General features: G+C 39.0%; 3 protein-coding genes across 5 annotated transcripts; 1 reads left to right on the top strand and 2 right to left on the bottom strand.

Moving 5' to 3' along the window:
- Positions 1-2256: 2256 nt before the first annotated feature.
- kdelr2a (KDEL endoplasmic reticulum protein retention receptor 2a) lies at positions 2257-8308 on the bottom strand. The gene is made up of 5 exons (XM_086289181.1): positions 8040-8308; positions 5901-6001; positions 5645-5803; positions 5276-5528; positions 2257-3596 (listed from the first exon to the last, which is right to left on the bottom strand). Exons 1-5 carry the CDS (start codon positions 8128-8130, stop codon positions 3562-3564), a joined length of 639 nt encoding a protein of 212 aa, XP_086145307.1. The 5' UTR covers positions 8131-8308; the 3' UTR covers positions 2257-3561.
- A 1292-nt stretch (positions 8309-9600) lies between these two features.
- On the bottom strand, positions 9601-19000 carry mfsd13al (major facilitator superfamily domain containing 13a-like). 3 transcript variants are annotated; one of them, XM_086289177.1, is made up of 8 exons: positions 18410-19000; positions 16756-17070; positions 16244-16672; positions 15567-15721; positions 15377-15460; positions 14743-14886; positions 13367-13492; positions 9601-11610 (listed from the first exon to the last, which is right to left on the bottom strand). In XM_086289177.1, the coding sequence occupies exons 1-8, from the start codon at positions 18575-18577 to the stop codon at positions 11601-11603; spliced, it is 1431 nt and encodes a 476-aa protein (XP_086145303.1). In that variant the 5' UTR covers positions 18578-19000; the 3' UTR covers positions 9601-11600. The 3 variants fall into 3 exon arrangements, with proteins under 3 accessions (XP_086145303.1, XP_086145304.1, XP_086145302.1); XM_086289178.1 differs by adding an exon at positions 17737-17879 and having other exon boundaries at positions 9603-13492; positions 18410-18544; XM_086289176.1 differs by having other exon boundaries at positions 9604-13492; positions 18410-18999.
- On the top strand, positions 9627-13111 carry LOC147332560 (uncharacterized). The gene is made up of 6 exons (XM_086289180.1): positions 9627-10043; positions 10151-10447; positions 10528-10625; positions 10727-10774; positions 10976-11086; positions 11216-13111. The coding sequence occupies exons 1-6, from the start codon at positions 9959-9961 to the stop codon at positions 11267-11269; spliced, it is 693 nt and encodes a 230-aa protein (XP_086145306.1). The 5' UTR covers positions 9627-9958; the 3' UTR covers positions 11270-13111.
- Positions 19001-19084: the final 84 nt, after the last annotated feature.

The raw sequence follows: 19084 nt of genomic DNA, 5'->3' as shown, positions 1-19084 counted from the left end.
ATTTATCATTAGAGAAAAAATTACCAGTAATCATCCCACAGATGTAACATTATCTACAGCTACTCTTAGTACCATTGATGTTAAGTTAGACTCTTTTTCTCTAATTGATCTTTCTGAGTTAACTTCAATAATTACTTCCTCCAAACCATCAACGTGTCTTTTAGACCCCATTCCTACAAAACTGCTCAAAGAAGTCCTGCCATTAATTAATTCTTCGATCTTAAATATGATCAACCTATCTCTAATAATTGGCTATGTACCACAGGCCTTCAAGCTAGCTGTAGTTAAACCTTTACTCAAAAAGCCATCTCTAGACCCAGCAGTCTTAGCTAATTACAGGCCAATCTCCAACCTTCCTTTCATATCAAAAATCCTTGAAAGAGTAGTTGTCAAACAGCTAACAGATCATCTGCAGAGGAATGGTTTATTTTACGAGTTTCAGTCAGGTTTCAAGGCTCATCACAGCACAGAAACAGCTTTAGTGAAGGTTACAAATGATCTTCTTATGGCCTCTGACAGTGGACTCATCTCTGTGCTTGTCCTGCTAGACCTCAGTGCAGCATTCGGTACTGTCGACCATAATATCCTATTAGAGCGATTAGAACATGCTGTAGGTATTACAGGTACTGTGCTGCAGTGGTTTGAATCATATCTATCTAATAGACTCCAGTTTGTGCATGTAAATGGAGAGTCCTCTTCACACACTGAGGTTAATTATGGAGTTCCACAGGGTTCAGTGCTAGGACCAATTCTGTTTACATTATACATGCTTCCCTTAGGCAGCATCATTAGAAGACATAGCATACATTTTCACTGCTATGAAGATGACACCCAGCTCTATCTGTCCATGAAGCCAGATAACACACACCAATTAGTTAAACTGCAGGAATGTCTTAAAGACATAAAGACCTGGATGGCCGCTAACTTTCTGCTTCTTAATTCAGATCAAACTGAGGTTATTGTACTCGGCCCTGAAAAGCCTAGAAATATGGTATCTAACCAGATTCTTACTCTGGATGGCATTACCTTGGCCTCCAGTAACACTGTGAGGAACCTTGGAGTCATTTTTGACCAGGACATGTCTTTCAATGCACATATTAAACAAATATGTAAGACTGCGTTCTTCCATTTGTGCAACATCTCTAAAATTAGAAATATCCTGTCTCAGAGTGACGCTGAAAAACTAGTTCATGCATTTATTACTTCCAGGCTGGACTACTGTAATTCATTATTATCAGGATGTCCAAAAAACTCACTGAAAAGCCTTCAACTAATCCAAAATGCTGCAGCAAGAGTCCTGACAGGGACTAGAAAGAGAGAGCATATTTCTCCTGTTTTGGCTTCCCTTCATTGGCTTCCTGTTAAATCCAGAATTGAATTCAAAATCCTGCTCCTCACATACAAGGTCTTAAATAATCAGGCCCCATCTTATCTTAATGACCTTGTAGTACCATATCACCCTATTAGAGCACTTCGCTCTCGCTCTGCAGGCCTACTTGTTGTTCCTAGAGTTTTTAAAAGTAGAATGGGAGGGAGAGCCTTCAGTTTTCAGGCCCCTCTTCTGTGGAACCAGCTTCCAGTTTGGATTCGGGAGACAGACACTATCTCTACTTTCAAGATTAGGCTTAAAACTTTCCTTTTTGCTAAAGCATATAGTTAGGGCTGGACCAGGTGACCCTGAATCCTCCCTTAGTTATGCTGCAATAGACATAGGCTGCCGGGGGATTCCCATGATGCATTGAGTTTTTCCTTTCCAGTCACCTTTCTCACTCACTATGTATTAACAGACCTCTCTGCATTGAATCATATTTGTTATTAACCTCTGTCTCTCTTCCACAGCATGTCTTTTATCCTGTCTTCCTTCTCTCACCCAAACCGGTCGCAGCAGATGGCCGCCCCTCCCTGAGCCTGGTTCTGCCGGAGGTTTCTTCCTGTTAAAAGGGAGTTTTTCCTTCCCACTGTCGCCAAAGTGCTTGCTCATAGGGGGTCATATGATTGTTGGGTTTTTCTCTGTATCTATGAAGCGCCTTGAGGCGACTTATGTTGTGATTTGGCGCTATATAAATAAAATTGAATTGAATCTCTGGCAGTTCATCTACCTTTCTTCCTTCATTTCTTTCCTCTTGCCTCCTTCGGGACCTATTTTTTTTTCTTTCTCTGGTCATCATTCGTACCTTTGCAGATTATATATTTAACAAAAGACATTACAATTCTGATTGGAAAAAGGAAAAATAAAAATCACTCACACACACTAGATATGATTCTCATAAAATCTTTAATGGAGGTGATAACATGCAAAAAAAAAAAAAAAAAAAAAGAAGAATAAAATGAATTATTTAGGAACGCTACTATAAAAAGAAACGAGAGGCCTTTTTAGCAATGCACCCGTTGGTGACCATCGCACTTTCTTAATAACTGAGCCATACAGGTAACAACTGAGATGTGACAATGTGCTGGAGGATAAACAGGGAAGCATCCCCAGTGTGGGAAAAGTGGCTGTTAGTTTTGTCCCCATTCCCAACATTTCAGGATCCATGTAACTGGCGCGTCGCCACCGGAAGGCATTCATGAGTTTGTTGCCGGGGTGCAGTGAGAGTTTGTGCTCTGTCGGCATCTAGAAATGTGATGCAGCATTTATTCAAGACTGTGTGAAGCTACATAACAAAGAACAGTGAGCAGAAGAAAAACCGTTACCAAGCATCCTTATTCGAGACAGCCACCATTGGGAAAATACTGATACCTGCCATGAAATGATTGCTGGCATTAAAGTCATTCATTTCATGGGTTACTTCTTGAATTTAAGATCAAACCATTAATTCTGTTAAAATGTTCATTTAGAAAGCCATGTTTTACAAAATAATGAGCATGCTGGTGCGAAATTATGTTGACCTCTTTAAACATTACAGAAAAAAAAAACTTGATACATGTATTAGAGGATATGCATACCTTAAAAAAATGCAAAAGTAAAAAGAATTAAAAAAAAAAAAATACTGTGAGAAACTGTGAGAACTTTATCAGGCACTCTGATACATCACTCTTTATCTCACGCTTTAATAAGACTGTACATTTTGTGCATTTCATTACCAAGTCAAACAAGGTACTTATCAAAGTCGACCACCATGGATGATGTTTTTCTTTTAAAAATAAAAATAAAAAATAAAAAATTTTAAAAAAAAAGGAAAAAAAAGAAAATTTAAAAAAAAACTTTAAAAAAAAAAAAAGCAAAAAAAAAAAAAGCGCATACACCTCACATGTAGCGGAAAAACGCACAAAAACAAAAAACCAAATCCTTTTCTCCTATTTGAACAGCAATGAAAAAAAGCTTAAGGCAAGATGCTGAACACAAAAATCCAATAGTTGATCTGGACTGATCTTTGTTCAGCTCTGGTGTTTGTTGGCATTTACCAGTTCCATCAGTAATCATCAAGAAGACTAGTGTTTTTTCCCCCCGATAGTTGGCTCTCTGTCTCAGGCGTCTTTTACTACAGGTCATGAGAATCCATGACTTCCTCTCCACACCTCCTGAGTCTGCTCGGAGTCGCCGTCTCCTTCCATGCTTTTTTACGCTGGCAGGCTCAGCTTCTTGCCTTTCAACACTGAGGGATATAAAGTTAGACAGTCATCAGGTGAGAGCCATCTTTATTCCTGCAGCCACACGTTATTTATTCCACTATGCACTGACACTACACATGTAAGATCACTTAAAAGTGGACCATTCCTCAGTCTGTGTTCCCTCTTTGTGGCTCAAAGGCTTTGGGAAAGCTGTCTTTTAAAGATGAACCGATCACTAATGCTACAAATTAAACATTAATTTTAAAAGGAATCATTTTCATTTCCAGCAACTCTCTCTTTTGCATTCAAACAGTGTGACGTTACCTGATACAAGCTTTCATGTTAAAAAGGTTAATTGATCATTAGAAAAATCCTTTAAACAGCAAACAGAAAGATGTGTGAGCCCCCATTGTGCGGGAGCAAAAGGACAAGTACATCCAAGTGTGTAGTTTTGCGCAGCCGTCACATTTGATGAATACAAGCGTGAGTTTTCAGGAAAAGCCAGAGATTTTCTGGGTGACGTCAAGCTTGTTCACAGCAGTTAAGAACGCCCTCTGGCTCTTTTGAGTTAAACTGTTCCAGGAACTATGTCCCCCGAGCAGAGAATAAAAGTTCCTCTGACGTGTTGATGAATGAAAAACACATATTTCTCATGTTCAATCCACTTGCTAATCATTTTTTATATGGATGCCTTAAATGAGAGCCCTGGTTTATTTCTGGGAAAGGACACAAACCCAGGGGGTCACAAGCTATGGGACGAGCCTGATTAAATGAGATTGGGATTGCGTCAGGAAAGGCATCCAATGTGCCAAATCAAACATGCGGATCCATCAGCTGTGATGACCTTTTAAAAAGGTCAAAAATAAGGGAGCAACTGAAAGTTCCAGATGAGGATGATAAAAAAAATCATCCAAAGTTGCCCCAATCAACAAGCTACAACTAACAACCAACAAAATGAGATCCATTTAAAAAAGGAACTTAAAAAATATCAACTGAGTTGAGTTAAAATGTAACAAACTTACAAAAAACATCAAATTTGAGTTTTAAAGATCTCTGTAGTGACAAACGAGTGTCTCCACAGATGCAGCAGTTTTCTCTAATAATGCTGTTTAAACAGTGAATTGGTGTTAATGGCTCTGAAAGCCCTTTGACAGACTGGCGAGCTGCTCGGGCTGTATCCTGCCTTTTGATTTGTGCCAGCTGGGATTTGCTCCAGCCACCCCCATGACCCTGAATTAGATAAGCCGAAGGAAATGCATGGGTGGGTTTTCAAAGCACTATAATTTGGCTTTGTAAAATAGAAAGAATATTAAATAATAATAAAATACAAGTTCAGTTGACGCTAACAACCATCAAACCAGCTGGGAATTTCCAAATCATTGCACAACATCTCCTTTATGCCTTTCCCGGGACACTCGATTTACAGTAAGATAAGGAGGGAATTTTGTCTTAAACAGCCATAACTTTGGAGAATTTTCTTTCAGGAAACTTGCGCTGCTGAAACGTCAGATTAGCGTAGCCTGAACTCTAGGATGAGGGTTTTCCAGGGAACAAGACACTGGATGTTTACACTCATCCCTTTCATCAAATTTAAGGAATGATTTCAGGGCCAGCGAGGGCACGAAGAGCAACTACATCAACTAAAGTGTCCCCACATATTTCACGTCTATATAAATAATAACAAATTAGCCAATATCTGAATAATATCGATGCTTAAACCCACCTTTGGTGACATAAAGATAGAAGAAGTCACAGTAGAGGACAGTCTGGACCACACCAGCCACTATGGCAATCATGTCAAAGAAGCCCTCAAAGTAGAAACGCCAGATCCAGTTGAAGAGGTAAAGGGCCCGATACAGCCCTAGGCAGAACAGGTAGTGGGTGGTGATCGTCTCAGCCTCCCCGGTCTTACTGATCATGAAGAGCTGAGGCAGAATTGCCACAGACTCCAGGTAGATGGAGAACGTCCACAGGATCTGCAGAAGACATTTACATATTCAGGAACACAATTTTACATTTACTCCCAAAATGTCTGGTTTGGAATAGATCATGTGCCTCACAATTTGACTGCGATACAGCAGTTTGAACTCACCTCCAGGGGAGAGAAGTCATGGTTAATGAGAACAGAAAGACCCCCGACAGGAACCACCAGGAACTCCACTCTGAAACTGTCGTGGTTTCCATCGTAGGTGGCCCTGAACTTCGCGTAGATTAGGTATACGGTGGCATATGCGCAACCGATGTAGATCAGCTGGTAAACAGCAAAGAACAGCCTGTCACTGGAGTGTTCTGGGAGAAATGGTGAAACCTATGTGAGGGTCAGGGCTGTGTGGTTGGCGGTGTCTTACCTTCATGCATGTGTTATACAGGGAGATGAAAGAGGTGAACAGATCCAAGTAACGTGTGGTGAACACAAGAGCAAACAGAATTTGGCTCTTTCCAGAGATGCCTTTAAGAAAAATATCAAGCAGAAACACAGTTTAGGCTGACATATACCTCAGCAGTTCACACAAAGCTTCACAAACAGCCTGGGCAAAACAAATCATGTTTTTTCTTTATTGAACAGTGACATCTGCTGGAAAAAAGATGAAACTCCGAAGTCTCAAGAGTTCAAAAAACAAGACCGTTTCTTTTCGTTTGGATTCATTTTAAAGGGTTAATGGAATAATGAGTGATGTCAGCCTGTCCTGATTTGCCCATAGGACAGTTTTTCCCACGTATTCCAAATACATGGAGATTAGATTTATTTATTTTTTTAAGTGGCTGTGAATTGTTCATATCTGTGAGCATGAGTAAAACTGTTATCAGACTTCATGTCCTGTCCAAAGTGTACCCTGTATCTTCCCATGATACATGGTACACATGATGCAAGAACATGATGCACCACCTCAAAACCACAATCAGGTCCTAATTCTCCAGGAATCTCAACTAGTGTTTGCTCGACATTCTTCCTGATAAACATCGGGGGTTTTCAGCAAGTGCCATCTTCACTCTCTGTGGCATGTTTGAGTTTGGCGTGTTTGGTGTGTCTTTTTGGAATCGATAACAATCTTTCCTGAACAACGTCAAATGTTTTGATCCATGTTCTTTATATTCTTAACTGATATCACACTTTTTAAGGGTATTTTGGGTCGGTCATCGTGTGCCCTGATTTACTGGTGGCAGTGGTAAGAGACAGGCAACGTGGGGAAATAAATAAAAATAAATAAATAATAGGAGACACTCTTTATAAACAGACGTGTTTTTTCAACCAGTTTCTACCAAGCAGACAATATTCAAAATTATTGGTCATTAAAATCAATGACCTCAGATCAGAGGATGTTATATGTTAAGAGTGTATATTCAGAAAAAAAGCTAATTTTTTGTATGTTCATTGTATGTTGATGTCAGGCTGAGTGCATATTCATTGTCTTTCAATTTTAATGACAGACCAGTTCAATTAACAGCCTCTCAGATTCACTTTGAGTAATCTCTTCCTCAACACAAGTTAGATTTTCCCTTGGTTTCGTTTTATTGGGGATCTCCATAAGGAGTCGTGTAAGTGACTGTTAAGACCTATACGTTTTAATAAATCAATCAATATTTTAAACTTCCAGTACCTCCAGATTTAACACAAAGCTACATATTCTTCAGGTTTTAGCTTTTCACCCAAAACGCATGCGTCAACTTTTTTAATCAATCACAAATCTTTATCGAAAGTGGGACACAAAACCGCCCCCTTCTATGACTTATCTAGGACTTTAGATAATCATAGACTGCATCACTGCTGCCTATGTTGTTAGTTATTATTATTAATGCCTAAATTTTTATGTGAGTCTATAAGCATAAAATGCATTTTTAAATAAGTAAAACTTTGTACAAACTCTTTTTAGCAGGTATCTACTTCCGTAGCGCTTTCTAGAACGCCACGTCAGAAGCCAGACCCAAAAAATCGAGCCCCTCACACTTAAACAGTCAAACTATCCGAGCAGGAGTAAATGGATGTGAGGTGGAGGGGGTGGTGCTGAAACGTAGAAGCAGAAACCGCAAAAAGTTATTCTAAATATATTTGTTAAAGGTTCCATTAATGTGCTTAATTGTCCAGTAAGCAGTAGGAACCCAACTGACCGCACTCAATCCACAGATCGGAGAACGATTAACGTACAAAAGGAATTCCTTCAAAGTCAACCGTTACTTTGATGTGTCTGCGTTATATTTTCCACCAACTTTAATATTTCACTGTCTAACTGCAGCAAACTTAGTAGTAGCTTGTGATGGAGATGCAGGCAGCACTTTTTAGCTGCCATCATCAGTTAGCCCATTCAGCAGCTATTAGCCGCTGCTTCAAATGAATGAAGAGGAAACGTTAGCATTGCTAGGTAGGTAGCTTAGAGGTTGCTGCCTTAAAAGATCAGATTTTTTTTATCGATTAACACAAGTGAAACGGAACTAGTGACATTAGAAAACCTCACTGTAGCATTTATATTAAAGCTATATCCAGTGCTCACCTGCACACGACCTGCTTTTCCATATTTTGAGTAGCAGGATGATGATAGCAGCCAGATGAGAAAGATCTCCTGTGAGCCTGAAGATGTTCATAGCTGCAAAAAGAAAAATAACAGAGACACAGCTGAGAAGCTAACGTGGACTTTGAAACGGGTCACGCTTGATCCTGCCTGGTGTGAAAGATTCTTCTGCTCAACTTGGAGGCACAACACACCGGGATTCACGGGCTTGAAAATATGGCGAGAGTGCAGGTCGACGTGGAAGGGGGCGGGACAAAACACATAGACAGATTTGCATTGGACCAGAGAATGAGTGACAGCAGGAGAGGACCCGCCCACAACAAGCACGACGCTGAGAACATGAGCCCTGGTTGAATGAGGAGGGTCATCACAGACTTGTAAACCCCATAAACCTAATAACTGGCTGTGCCATCCTTGGCAGCAAGAACTGGCTGTTGATATGATTTTCTTTTTATGAAATGCTCTCATCAAAATGTTTTTTCTGGCATATGTAAGACCAGGCTTTGTGATCTTTTTAGTCATCAGTGGTTTTCTCCTCCCATGGAGGCCATTTTTGCCTGGTCTCTTTCCTATTGTTGAAGCATGAACTCTGACCTTAACTGAGCCAAATGAAGCCTTCGGTTCCTTAGATGTCATTCCGGATTCTTTTGTAACCTTGTGAATTAGTCCTCAATGCTCTTTTGGAGTAAGTTTGGCTCACAGGGCACTCCTGGTAAGCTCACCAGTGTTCCAAGTTTTCTCCATTTGTTAATAACGGTCCTCACCGGGTGGTTCACTGGAGCCCCAAAGCCTCAGAAACGTGTTTTTATTTTTTAACTCTTTCCAGACTGATAGATGTCTATGACTGTTCCTCACCTGTTCTTAAATTTCTTTAGATTGGGGCATGATGTGCTGGCTTTTTCGGATATTTCTACCCCACTTTACTGTGCCAGATATGTATTTCTTGAGTCAGCAGGTCTGGCAATTGTCAGGCCAAAAATATGGTTAATCACAGTTAAGTAATGATTTACAAGAGGGTGAAGGGAAGTGGCATGAGTGTCTGGCAGTACTTGCTGTCAAATTGGTCACAACCTCATAATTAGGTTAGCGGGGCAATTTTTTAGGCAGGGCTGAGTAGGTTTGGATAATAGATAAATGAAAAGAATCATTTAAAAACGTAATTCTGTTTTTACTGAGGTTGTGTTTGATTATTATGAAACGTGAAATGTGACAAATATGCAAAAAAGCTAAGAAGTCAGGAATGTGGTAAATCCTCTTTCAAGGCAGTGTAGATGCATAAATAACAAAATGTGGGGAAAATAAAATCAGCGAAAACAAAATTCATAGAATTTACTCTCTTGTGTGAGCACGATTGCTTCATACATATTTCTCCAAAACTACACATTCAGCTTTATTGACTTGCACTGAGTTATTTACTTTCCGCATAACCTTGCATGATATTATTACTGCCGGAGTCCTGTCACCAAATCTCTACACATTCTCAATAATTCAAAGTTATTGTTCTACCGTTCCTAGATTGCGCCATCATGTGTGCACAGCATGAGTTGACATTTGTGTCTACACGCAAAAATGTTGCCCATGTTGGGTAATAAGGGGTGATGGGGCTATTTGTGATTCCCCATCGCCAGTGACACCAAACCTCGCAATCCTTCATTTAAGAGCGTGAAATCAATTAAATGTACTTACATTTTAAACAGTAAATACTAGTAGTACAGTAGTTCATAATATCATGTTACCATAAACACAATAAACGCTTTGAATATATACAAATCCATTAATTGTACTGTAGAGCTGCACAATACAGGAAAATAAGAAGGAACTAGTAGACTTGAGGAAGTTCAGTCTACCACTTCCCATGTTGTCAGCCATTTAAAAAAAAAAAACGGCTGATACAAGGAATCATGAGATCATTCAGTGTCTTTCAAGCCGCAGACATGGACCGGTTGTTTTGGCTGTCTCTCCTGCTCGCCCACCTGTTGGTCACAGGTAAGATCATTTTCATATCTTTGCCGTCTGTAAATAATTCCTCTAGGAAATATATGTAAAAGGCTGGGTGTGATTCATATTGATTCTCTTTTGCCTGTTTATTGCAGCTGGCAAGGATACATGTCATGTCAACATATCACAGTCAAACAACATAATCTGGAAGAAAATAGGGGAAGAAGCTGTTTTCAATTGTACAGTTATTTCCAAGTGTTCAGTAGAATTTTACTGGTTCAAAGAGAATGTCTCTCTACCGCTTCATATGAGTAAAAAGTACCAAGGAGAAGCGTCTTTTCAAATTAATTCACTTAAAGCGAGTGACAGCGGGATGTACTTCTGTGCCGCAGCAACTCAGAATGGGTGCTGCACACCGTTTGTAGGGGAGGGAGCAACTCTTGTAGTGAGAGGTAAGGACTGTTTAGAGAGAAAACTCATTTTACAGTCATTAAAATGAAGACGACGCCTTCACTTTCTTTCTTTTTTTTAGAAAATACTAAAACAGTGATGGGAAAAATCGTGTTGGTATCATTTGTCCTCTTGGCCGTCTACAGCTTGACTATAGTGACGCTCATCATTCTAAAGAAGGTGAATCACAGACACATTTATTTTAATGTGATCTATTGTACAAGCCGGACTGAAAGTCAGTTTGTGCTCACGTGAAATTAACCTTTCTCTTTCTGTTCTAGTATGGCTGCAATATGAACATCTGCAGAAAGACATCCAAAAACGACAAGGTCTCTCTCTTCTGTTTTAACTCATGTTTGATGAATCCATTGTTTTCAAAATAGGGAAAGCCCACAGATGCAAAAAAAAAAAAAAAAGAGGAACAGGAACGAACTAAACCCTCTGTAAATACCAAGGCAGAAAAAAAATCCTAACCCCCCCTCCAAAAAAAGGGCTTTATAATAAATTTTTACTCATCTTTTCCCTTATAGAAAAACGCAAATAAAAAAGTACAGTTCCAGGACGTGCTGAAAGAAATGCACAAGAAGAGAAACATGGAGAAAAACAATCAAACAGCAAGCAGAAGCTCTTCTGAAGTTGAGGTAAATGTTGTTGTTGCAGCATGTTGAGGTTAGATTTAGTCAAATAGACAGATTGTGTAACTTCTGCCGCAGGATGTCTGTACAAAATTCAATTTAACTGTTTTTGACCAAGTTTTAATATCGTTTCAGCCCTCGAGCAACGACCTGCAGCATTCTTCTGATGACATCTATCAAAATGTCTAAGCTTCATTCAAGGAATTGATGAATTCAGACCTCCATCATCTTGACGGAAAGGAAATTGTAAAGCCATTAAACACCAGCTGGATGATGCTGTTGAGTCTGAGGAAACAAGCAAGTCTGCAAAGGATGCAAGTCATTTGTGCTTCTAATCTTTTCTCATGAAATGAGACATAAAAACTACAAAACCAGCGTGGACCAGGCGACTATTTCCTCTCTAAACGTCAAGGCTCTTACACAACCCGCCTCTCACAAAGCATTCGAAGTTGTGTTGGTCTCCACCGCGCTTCCACAGCTTCCTTGTTGCTCATAACAACTTTTTCCAAGGATTTTATTTTCAGGACTTTCTGCAACACAAAAGGGGGATAATTAGACGATCCACATTAGAGGAATTACATGTGAATTTCACTTCTACAAAAAGCAAAATGTTACACCTTTTATTGCACGAATCATTAATCACGACGATTACTGGCAGTGAACTGACATGAAATGATAAAGCCATTTCTCATTAAAGGGGTCATGGCACTTTTTTGATAGCGCTTAATGTTTGTTACATTATTGACCAAGAATTTCTTTAAAACATTCTTAAAATCTAATCAAAAACATAAATGTACCACGGATAGATTTTTTTTACCATTTTTAATTAGAAACAACACATTTATAGAATCTGATACCAAAACATAGAACAAGATACAGCACATGTCTGTATGTCAAATACAGCTTATGTTATCATAGGAAAAGAGAGGGCCTTGTTTCTCTTTAGAGAAATCACAGTAAACTTATTAGAAATTCACATTAAGGCAGTGTTTAGCATTCTGAGCCAGTTGTGAAGCATATCCCATCCCCTAAATCTCAATACATTTTACATTATAATGTCCATTCATACACTGGATTATAATCCTTAGATTAGTTTTCACCATTTACAGCCTTTATTCAAAGTCTGCATAAACTGCCCCGTTTGGGCTTCTCTCTACTGTAAACTATCAAATACAGGTGATGCGAGCCACTTGAATCATGTTTTGTTTTTTTAATCTGCATGGAGGTTATTAACCATCAGGTTTGTGACACTAACTGTCTTTTTCATCGGGTAAAATAAGGCATTTCATTAACTGGCAAAATGAAATTTTTTGTTCTTGATGAATACCTTTCATTGATCATCACTGTTGATGCCAGAGCTTGTGAGACCTGAGTTTAAGTGACAATAATTTCTGATGTTATGTGGCCACTTTATGCGTCTGCATCTGTGAAAAGCTAAATGGAGTGTTTTTACCTTTCTCTCCCTCTCCATTATATAGATGATATATAAAAGCATCATAAACAGACAAAAAAAATGAAACAAAATATTTTTTGTGTACAAAATGATCAAAAAAAAAAATCAAAGTCGACACTTAAATGATAGTCTTCAAGAAATAACCACATGACAAGTTTTTTGTTCCAGAGATGCGAAGCTGTTAACTAAATACTTCTCTTCAAGTAGATGCTTGAGTTTGTGTTTCAGTTGACTCTTTAAGGATCGAGAATGTCTCGACTATTTGTTCTCATTGCTAAAGCAGCAATTTAACATCCAACTTCAATGTTTGCATGAGTAAAGTTCCTTTAGTTAAGTTCATTGTTTACTCAGAACCTTTTGGCCTTCCGAACATCCACCTTATAATGTAGGATCCTGATAAGTGTAGCTGAACAGTTGGTGGGATTCTGTCATAAAAATATATCTCACAAACTAATTATAAACTAACAAACTATTATAATGCTGAATTTGTGCCCCACCCAACCCAACAACCAGTAAATGTTTAAGAATGGGAAGTAAAATACCACTTTTAAATCAAAGTAAGTGGGATAAAGTCTAGATATATTTGCACCCAGATGAAAATTGCCATTTAAAACATTTACTTTTTTCCACTTCAAATATTTAAAGCCCCTTGATTTGTTTGATTTTAAGGTACTTGATGATTTACAGTTGTTCCCTGTTAAAATTTCAATATATTCACTCATTTAAATATACAAAAATACTCATTTTAAATTATTCATTTACAGATCCCAACTACAGGCAATTAAGCCAGGTTCTTTGAATACCGAGAATACTGATATTAGCCATCAATATACTTTGTGTCAACTGTGTGACTGTTGCGAATGGAAAACGGCCTCCAAGCCAGGACTTGCAGAGCAGCGACACACATGGGCACCAAGCAAACCAAGTAGAACATGGCTCTGTGGAGGCTCTCCAAGGCACTAAAAACAAGGACAAACAAAGTGTTGGTGTAGTTACATTTATTTACAGCTGAATCATCCTGACTGTCACAATGCTAATTACGGAAACTGCAAAAGCATGCCTGTGCATGTTGACTGTGACTCGTTTAAATGGTGTAAAGAGGAATCAGTGGACGTACAAAACCATAAAGATCTAAGATATTTCAAGAGTCAGTTTATGTGCAAGGAATCGCTGTGAGCCAAAAGCACTCTTCAGATTCCTCTAAACAGTTTATGACAAGGTCTTGGCTCTGAACGATGTCAATGAGAAACACTATCCCTAATATGGCCAATCATGCTCATGGCTATGAGCACAATTTAACCACCCACTGGTTAAATGTTATGTTTACGAGGGTTGCCACTTAGAAGTAAGGTGGTCTAAAGGGAGCTTATTTTTATTTTCACGCAGTGGATCAAGTGAGGGCCTGCGATAAGATATAACAATTAATTGAAACTGTGACACATACAAATCCACTGTAGGAGAGCCCAAGAAAAAAAAAAAAACATTGTAGATGGAAAACAAATGTTTCAGTGGTTCAGATTTTAGAAAATTATATAAACAGTGACCTTAGAAAAAAAAAAGGCCAAATCAGAGAGGCTGTCTCTTGAAACTGGTGTTTATTCAGTTGACTATAAAGTCGATTTTCTGCATAATAAAACTAAATAGCAACCATAGAAAAAAATGTTGTTCTCCTTCAAATTAAATGTGCCTCTATTTAGATTATCTGAAATGATAAGGGATCACAGTGGTGGATTTTTGGTGGTTTATTTTACTACTTTACAGTTTTAACTTTTTAGATTAGCTTCTTATTCTGCATTTGTTTAAAATCTAAAACACACTTTAAATCCATCAGTGTCATTACAGTTTATTGGTCAAAGTTAGATTCTTGTTACATGGTGCTATTGTTTTATACAGGATGGATTATCTACATTTCAATAGAAAAACGGGTTATTTATACTATAATGGGATAAACGGCCCCAGGCTTAAAGCTGAATAGTAACTGAACGCTTTGGAAAACGTACTACATTAAACATGGGTATCAGCAGCTGCAGCAACTAAGGCCCTCTTATTTTTTCCTCAGGTTTTTAGTGCTTACTGTACAGCAAGTTATGACAAAGTATTAACAGACAGACTTAGGACACATGTCATAGATTTATGGGTATAATCTTAAAACCAGCTCCAAAAACATTTGGGCCCATTAAGTCAACAAGTAGCAAGAAACTCTCTGTACCTCGGATCTGAATCCTTTGTGACATCCTTCAGCTGTTCATACCCAAAGTGGTTCAGGATATTTAACACTATCATAGGAGCCAGAGACTGAGCTGGCTTTGTGAACAGTGCATTTGTTCCAAACACCATGGAAGAGAGAGGGGAACTACAGGAGGCGAGGAAGAGAAGAAAACGCATCATCACACATTAAATCATAAACTTGTTTCATTGCGTGTTAGTACACAGATTTGTGAGTGCTTAAATGAAATAATGTTGCATATTTTCCTAGTTTATGTAGTAAAATCAGGAGGTTTTAAAACAATGCTGTAGCAGCCAGAGTTAATGAAGTGGTTTATATTTGAATCTGAGGAATGACTGAATTAGTCATTTGTGCTGACGTTCATATTTATAGTCATGATGATAGTGACACAAGTCAAGGGGATGGCAGGGTTGGTCTGCAGGCCCACCAGTTTGGTCCATCTCTGAATAAATACTAAATAAATACTAATAATATTCCCATCAAACTCAGCTGTTCTTTCTTACATATAACTGACAGAACTAGTGCACAAGGTAAATGTCTCGGCTGATTAAAATTTTGGCTTTGTCGGTATGACATAAAGGACAGTGGTGTCCAAACTGTCGACTGTGTTTCTTACCTGCGCTTGTATTTCTGCAGGTCAGTGTCAATAATGTCAGCCAAAGGCAACCCAAAAAGACTGAAGGAGGCCTGAATTATAACCCTGTATAAAACATAGAAACCAAAAAGAAATAAAATCAATGCAGTATAGTAAAAGAAAAAAATCTTTTTACATATCAAGACAAACAAGCCCAGCAGTAACTTCTTACATGTTAATGGTGAGGAAAAATGCCATGAAATAGTAGTGCTGAGGACCAATTGCTAGCATGACAGCTGCCATTCCAGCCTCCACATAGAAGATGAAGAGGATGATCCTGTAGTAGCCATGCCTATGCAGCAGACTCTGCGAGCTCAGCACTAAAAGCTAAAATGAGGACAGTCAGGAACAAGACATTGGGTTAGGCAAAGCAGATGATTAAAAAGCTGCAAGTATTTTAAAACCCTTTCCTTTTCGGTGCTTTCAGGTGTTTATTTAGACCTCTGACATTTGAGCAAGGTGGAGAGTTGGCAGCCGAATAGCTCTATTTATGAACTATGTGGTAAACGAATATAAATAAATGGTTTTAAGTAGTTATTGCAAATATTTCTGCCCAAAATACTACAAAAACTGTCCATTTAACATTGTCTATATCCCCTGTATTTCAACCTTGTTCCAAATTGAGAACTGAAAACTGGCACCACCTGAGTACGGATTTCAAATTTTCCAAGCTTACCAATTCCTTTATCAGTGCAGTCAGCAGTAAATATCAACTGAAAATGATCTTTGTACCTCACTGTTCAGGACCTGTGACTGTAATGGACTAAAGCAATCAGTGTGATATTTTAAAGCATTTATTCTAATCTTTATGGGGAAAAAAACTAAAACACTAACACTGTGGGACGATACCTGTGGACAGATGAATGCTGCTCCATACATGATGCTCTTTGCCAATGATGGAAGCACATCTGGAGGAATCAGGTGCTCAGTAAATATCATGGTAAAATTATTAAAGAAGGCCAGCATGAACACCTGGAAGAAGTTCATTAGTACAAATAGCTGAAAGTCCCTGTTGGTCAGGATTTGCCATGTCAACGTTTTCAACGTGGAGAAGGAGCATGCCAATGGATGCGAAGTCTGATCAACAGACGCGGGAGCATCTGATTGAGATGCTTTATTGTCAAAGCGGCTCTCGCTGTGGAAGCCTGTGTAGAGCATGCAGCCACAGCTCAGGATAGCAATCAGCACAGCGAATGCCTGAAAGGCCAAGAAGTCTTCCATGTTGTTGGAAACCACACCACAGAAGAGGACACTGGATGAGCCAATGAGAGAAGCCACCTGGGAAATAAATAAGAAGGGATATGAAAAGAATGACGTGCTTAGGTACATAGAGAGAATAGACGTCAGGATGAAGGGCCTACCTGGTTGTACTTTATGAGTCTAAGTCTGTTCTGATGATGGCTGGAAATCTCTGCAAACAAGGCACATTGTGCCAACAGCACAAAAGTTAGCATGCCATCGAAAGCACACAGCGCTACTGTCAAGTGTAAACCACTCAACCAGTCGCCAGGGGCGTAGGAACGCCATGGGAACCAGGCTAAAAGAAAAGCTAGCGAGTAGAGGGGAGCGCCGTACAGGATGGAGAGACGTCGCTGAGAGCAGCAGGGTACCCTGGAGTTATCTTGCAGGTAACCAAAGAGAGGGTCATTAACTGCATTCCACACCATGTACACCACCTGTGGATAGGAAGCATGTAAAAGTGTTAATAAAAACAACAACAAGTAAATCTGTCAGAAATTTTTTAAAAAAAGAAGTAAACTTTAAAATAAATAAATAACACAGGAACTTTACTGCCATTTAATTGTTTATCCATTGGTTAATCACTTATGAACTTGTATTATGTATGACAATGTTGGAGGTTTTTATCATCAGGAAAAGCTGTAAAACTTGTGAAAAAAAGAGTTAAGCCCAAAACCTATGCCGTTCTTTGCATTTTCCACATCTATCCCTTGGTCCATATCAAAGTCTTTACCAAGCCGATCCTTGTCTTTGTGACTCCTGCTAGTCCTCCTTTTTCATTATTCCACCCATTTTGTGCAACATATCAGTACCACTGGGCGCAAAACTGCCTCACAGCATAATGCTACCACCACCATGTCCAAAGCTGATGGAGCATTCTTAAGATTGAAAGCCTCAACTTTACTTCTCAAAAATTCCTTGCCAGTGTGTCCAAATAACTCCATTTTTTTGCCTTGTTTGACCAGGTTAGGATTAAATCTTTTTTTTTGGCTTGTCCATGTGAGCAGCTGCAGATTTCAGTCTAACTTGAAGATGCAGACTTTGGGGGAGGGGCTTTCTATCTCGGTTGACACACTTGCAGTCCATGGCGATGTAAAACTCACTTCACTCTGGACGGTGACGCTGGTGCTCCAGCAGTTTCCAGTTCACAGTAGCCTTCAGCTTTGGTGGTTTTCGAGCTTTTCCTGAACATCATAACCCATTTCCTATCATCTGAGAGTGACAGTTGGGGTGTTCTTCTAGACCTCTGCAAATTGCATTTGAATAACTTGTTTAAACTGATGATCTTGGAATTTGCATTTGTTTAGAAATGTTTCCAAGAGACCTTCCCATCCTGTGTAAATCAGCAGTTTTCCTGCTTAAATATTCACTCAGCTCTCTGGACTTTCCCATTGTTCTAGGTATTTGTTATTCCACTGAGTGCCATCAAGCAAATCCTTTTTATAGTGGTAGAGAGAAACTACAATTACTATTCAATCATAATCAGTAATCGTTAGGTTACTAAAAGAAGTCATTCCTGGGCATGCATGTTAGACATCGACATCGGCTTATATTAGCCCTCTTGACTGCAACTGAATCACTTCACAGATACTGAAGTGATTCTATGAAGATAGAAATTCCATAGAAATTCTTATGGGTAATCTTTTCTTTTTGATGCTTTGAAGAATTCAGAAGCCAGTTGTTTTTTTTATTTTAAGCAACCGGCTCTTTAAATTGTACTCTACAACTGTGCAACTCACAGAGTATTGGTCAAGAAGGACAGGTCAACATACTCACTTGTGATTGGTGAAACGCTCCTTCGGATATCTTGTACCTATTCAGGAAGAGTTTCACATAGTAGAAGCTGAACATATTGTTTATCATGCTAGACCCCAGAGTGGTCATGGCATAAGCCAGCGCTGCAGGGTTCACCCCAAAGTTTATCAGGTGTCGGAAGACATTCATTGTTCCGGTCTGGAAACGCTCGAGACAGGTTTCACCTTCACGCCCACGAGAGCTTAACCAAGTTAAATGTGTCTTTAAACGAGCAAGGAGCGAGGAGAAGTTGTTGTCACCTGCAGCACCGGTTTTACAACGCTACTGCTGTTTAGCATTGCTAACGATACTGCTGTAAGAATAGCAAAATTCCACAGGGCAAAAAAAAAAAAAAAGAGTCTGGTAATGAGACGGATATTGTTCCTGTTCACTAATTCCCATGAATGTACACTTGTTAGGAAGTAACACTTGCTAAATATTTACCCAAGCATTGTAAAAAACATAAAATCTACCCCAACGAAGCTGTTTTAGAGTCACCAACGGGCGGGACTTCAGGATAAGAAACACGATCTGATTGGGCATAAAAAGTTCCTTCCTTATATTTACTGCTTCGTAATTCGTCAATACAAATCTCCGTCAGGCAACGTGGGACGTTACGACAGTGAAACCTGATTTTAAAATATTTAACTGTCATTC

This window comes from Aulonocara sp. 'chitande type north' Nkhata Bay, linkage group LG4 (assembly GCF_057382095.1).
Source record: "Aulonocara sp. 'chitande type north' Nkhata Bay isolate Kocher_YH1m ecotype deep benthic linkage group LG4, A_spYH_male_GT1.1, whole genome shotgun sequence".
NCBI lineage: Eukaryota > Metazoa > Chordata > Actinopteri > Cichliformes > Cichlidae > Aulonocara > Aulonocara sp. 'chitande type north' Nkhata Bay.
The sequence above is the reverse complement of the archived record's forward strand: the minus strand, read 5'-3'. Positions and strand labels throughout refer to the sequence as shown.

Coding starts and splice junctions, on each gene's coding strand:
- kdelr2a (XM_086289181.1), bottom strand. CDS start 8,130: ATGAACATCTTCAGGCTCACAGGAGATCTTTCTCATCTGGCTGCTATC. Junction 5,804..5,900: donor TGTATAACACATGCATGAAG/GTAAGACACCGC, acceptor GCTGTTTACCAG/CTGATCTACATCGGTTGCGC. Junction 3,597..5,275: donor CTATCTTTATGTCACCAAAG/GTGGGTTTAAGC, acceptor TATATCCCTCAG/TGTTGAAAGGCAAGAAGCTG.
- LOC147332560 (XM_086289180.1), top strand. CDS start 9,959: ATGAGATCATTCAGTGTCTTTCAAGCCGCAGACATGGACCGGTTGTTT. Junction 10,626..10,726: donor CGCTCATCATTCTAAAGAAG/GTGAATCACAGA, acceptor TTTCTGTTCTAG/TATGGCTGCAATATGAACAT. Junction 10,775..10,975: donor AGACATCCAAAAACGACAAG/GTCTCTCTCTTC, acceptor TTTCCCTTATAG/AAAAACGCAAATAAAAAAGT.
- mfsd13al (XM_086289176.1), bottom strand. CDS start 18,577: ATGAATGTCTTCCGACACCTGATAAACTTTGGGGTGAACCCTGCAGCG. Junction 17,071..18,409: donor GAGCGTTTCACCAATCACAA/GTGAGTATGTTG, acceptor TCCTATCCACAG/GTGGTGTACATGGTGTGGAA. Junction 15,461..15,566: donor TTTTTCCTCACCATTAACAT/GTAAGAAGTTAC, acceptor TGTTTTATACAG/GGTTATAATTCAGGCCTCCT.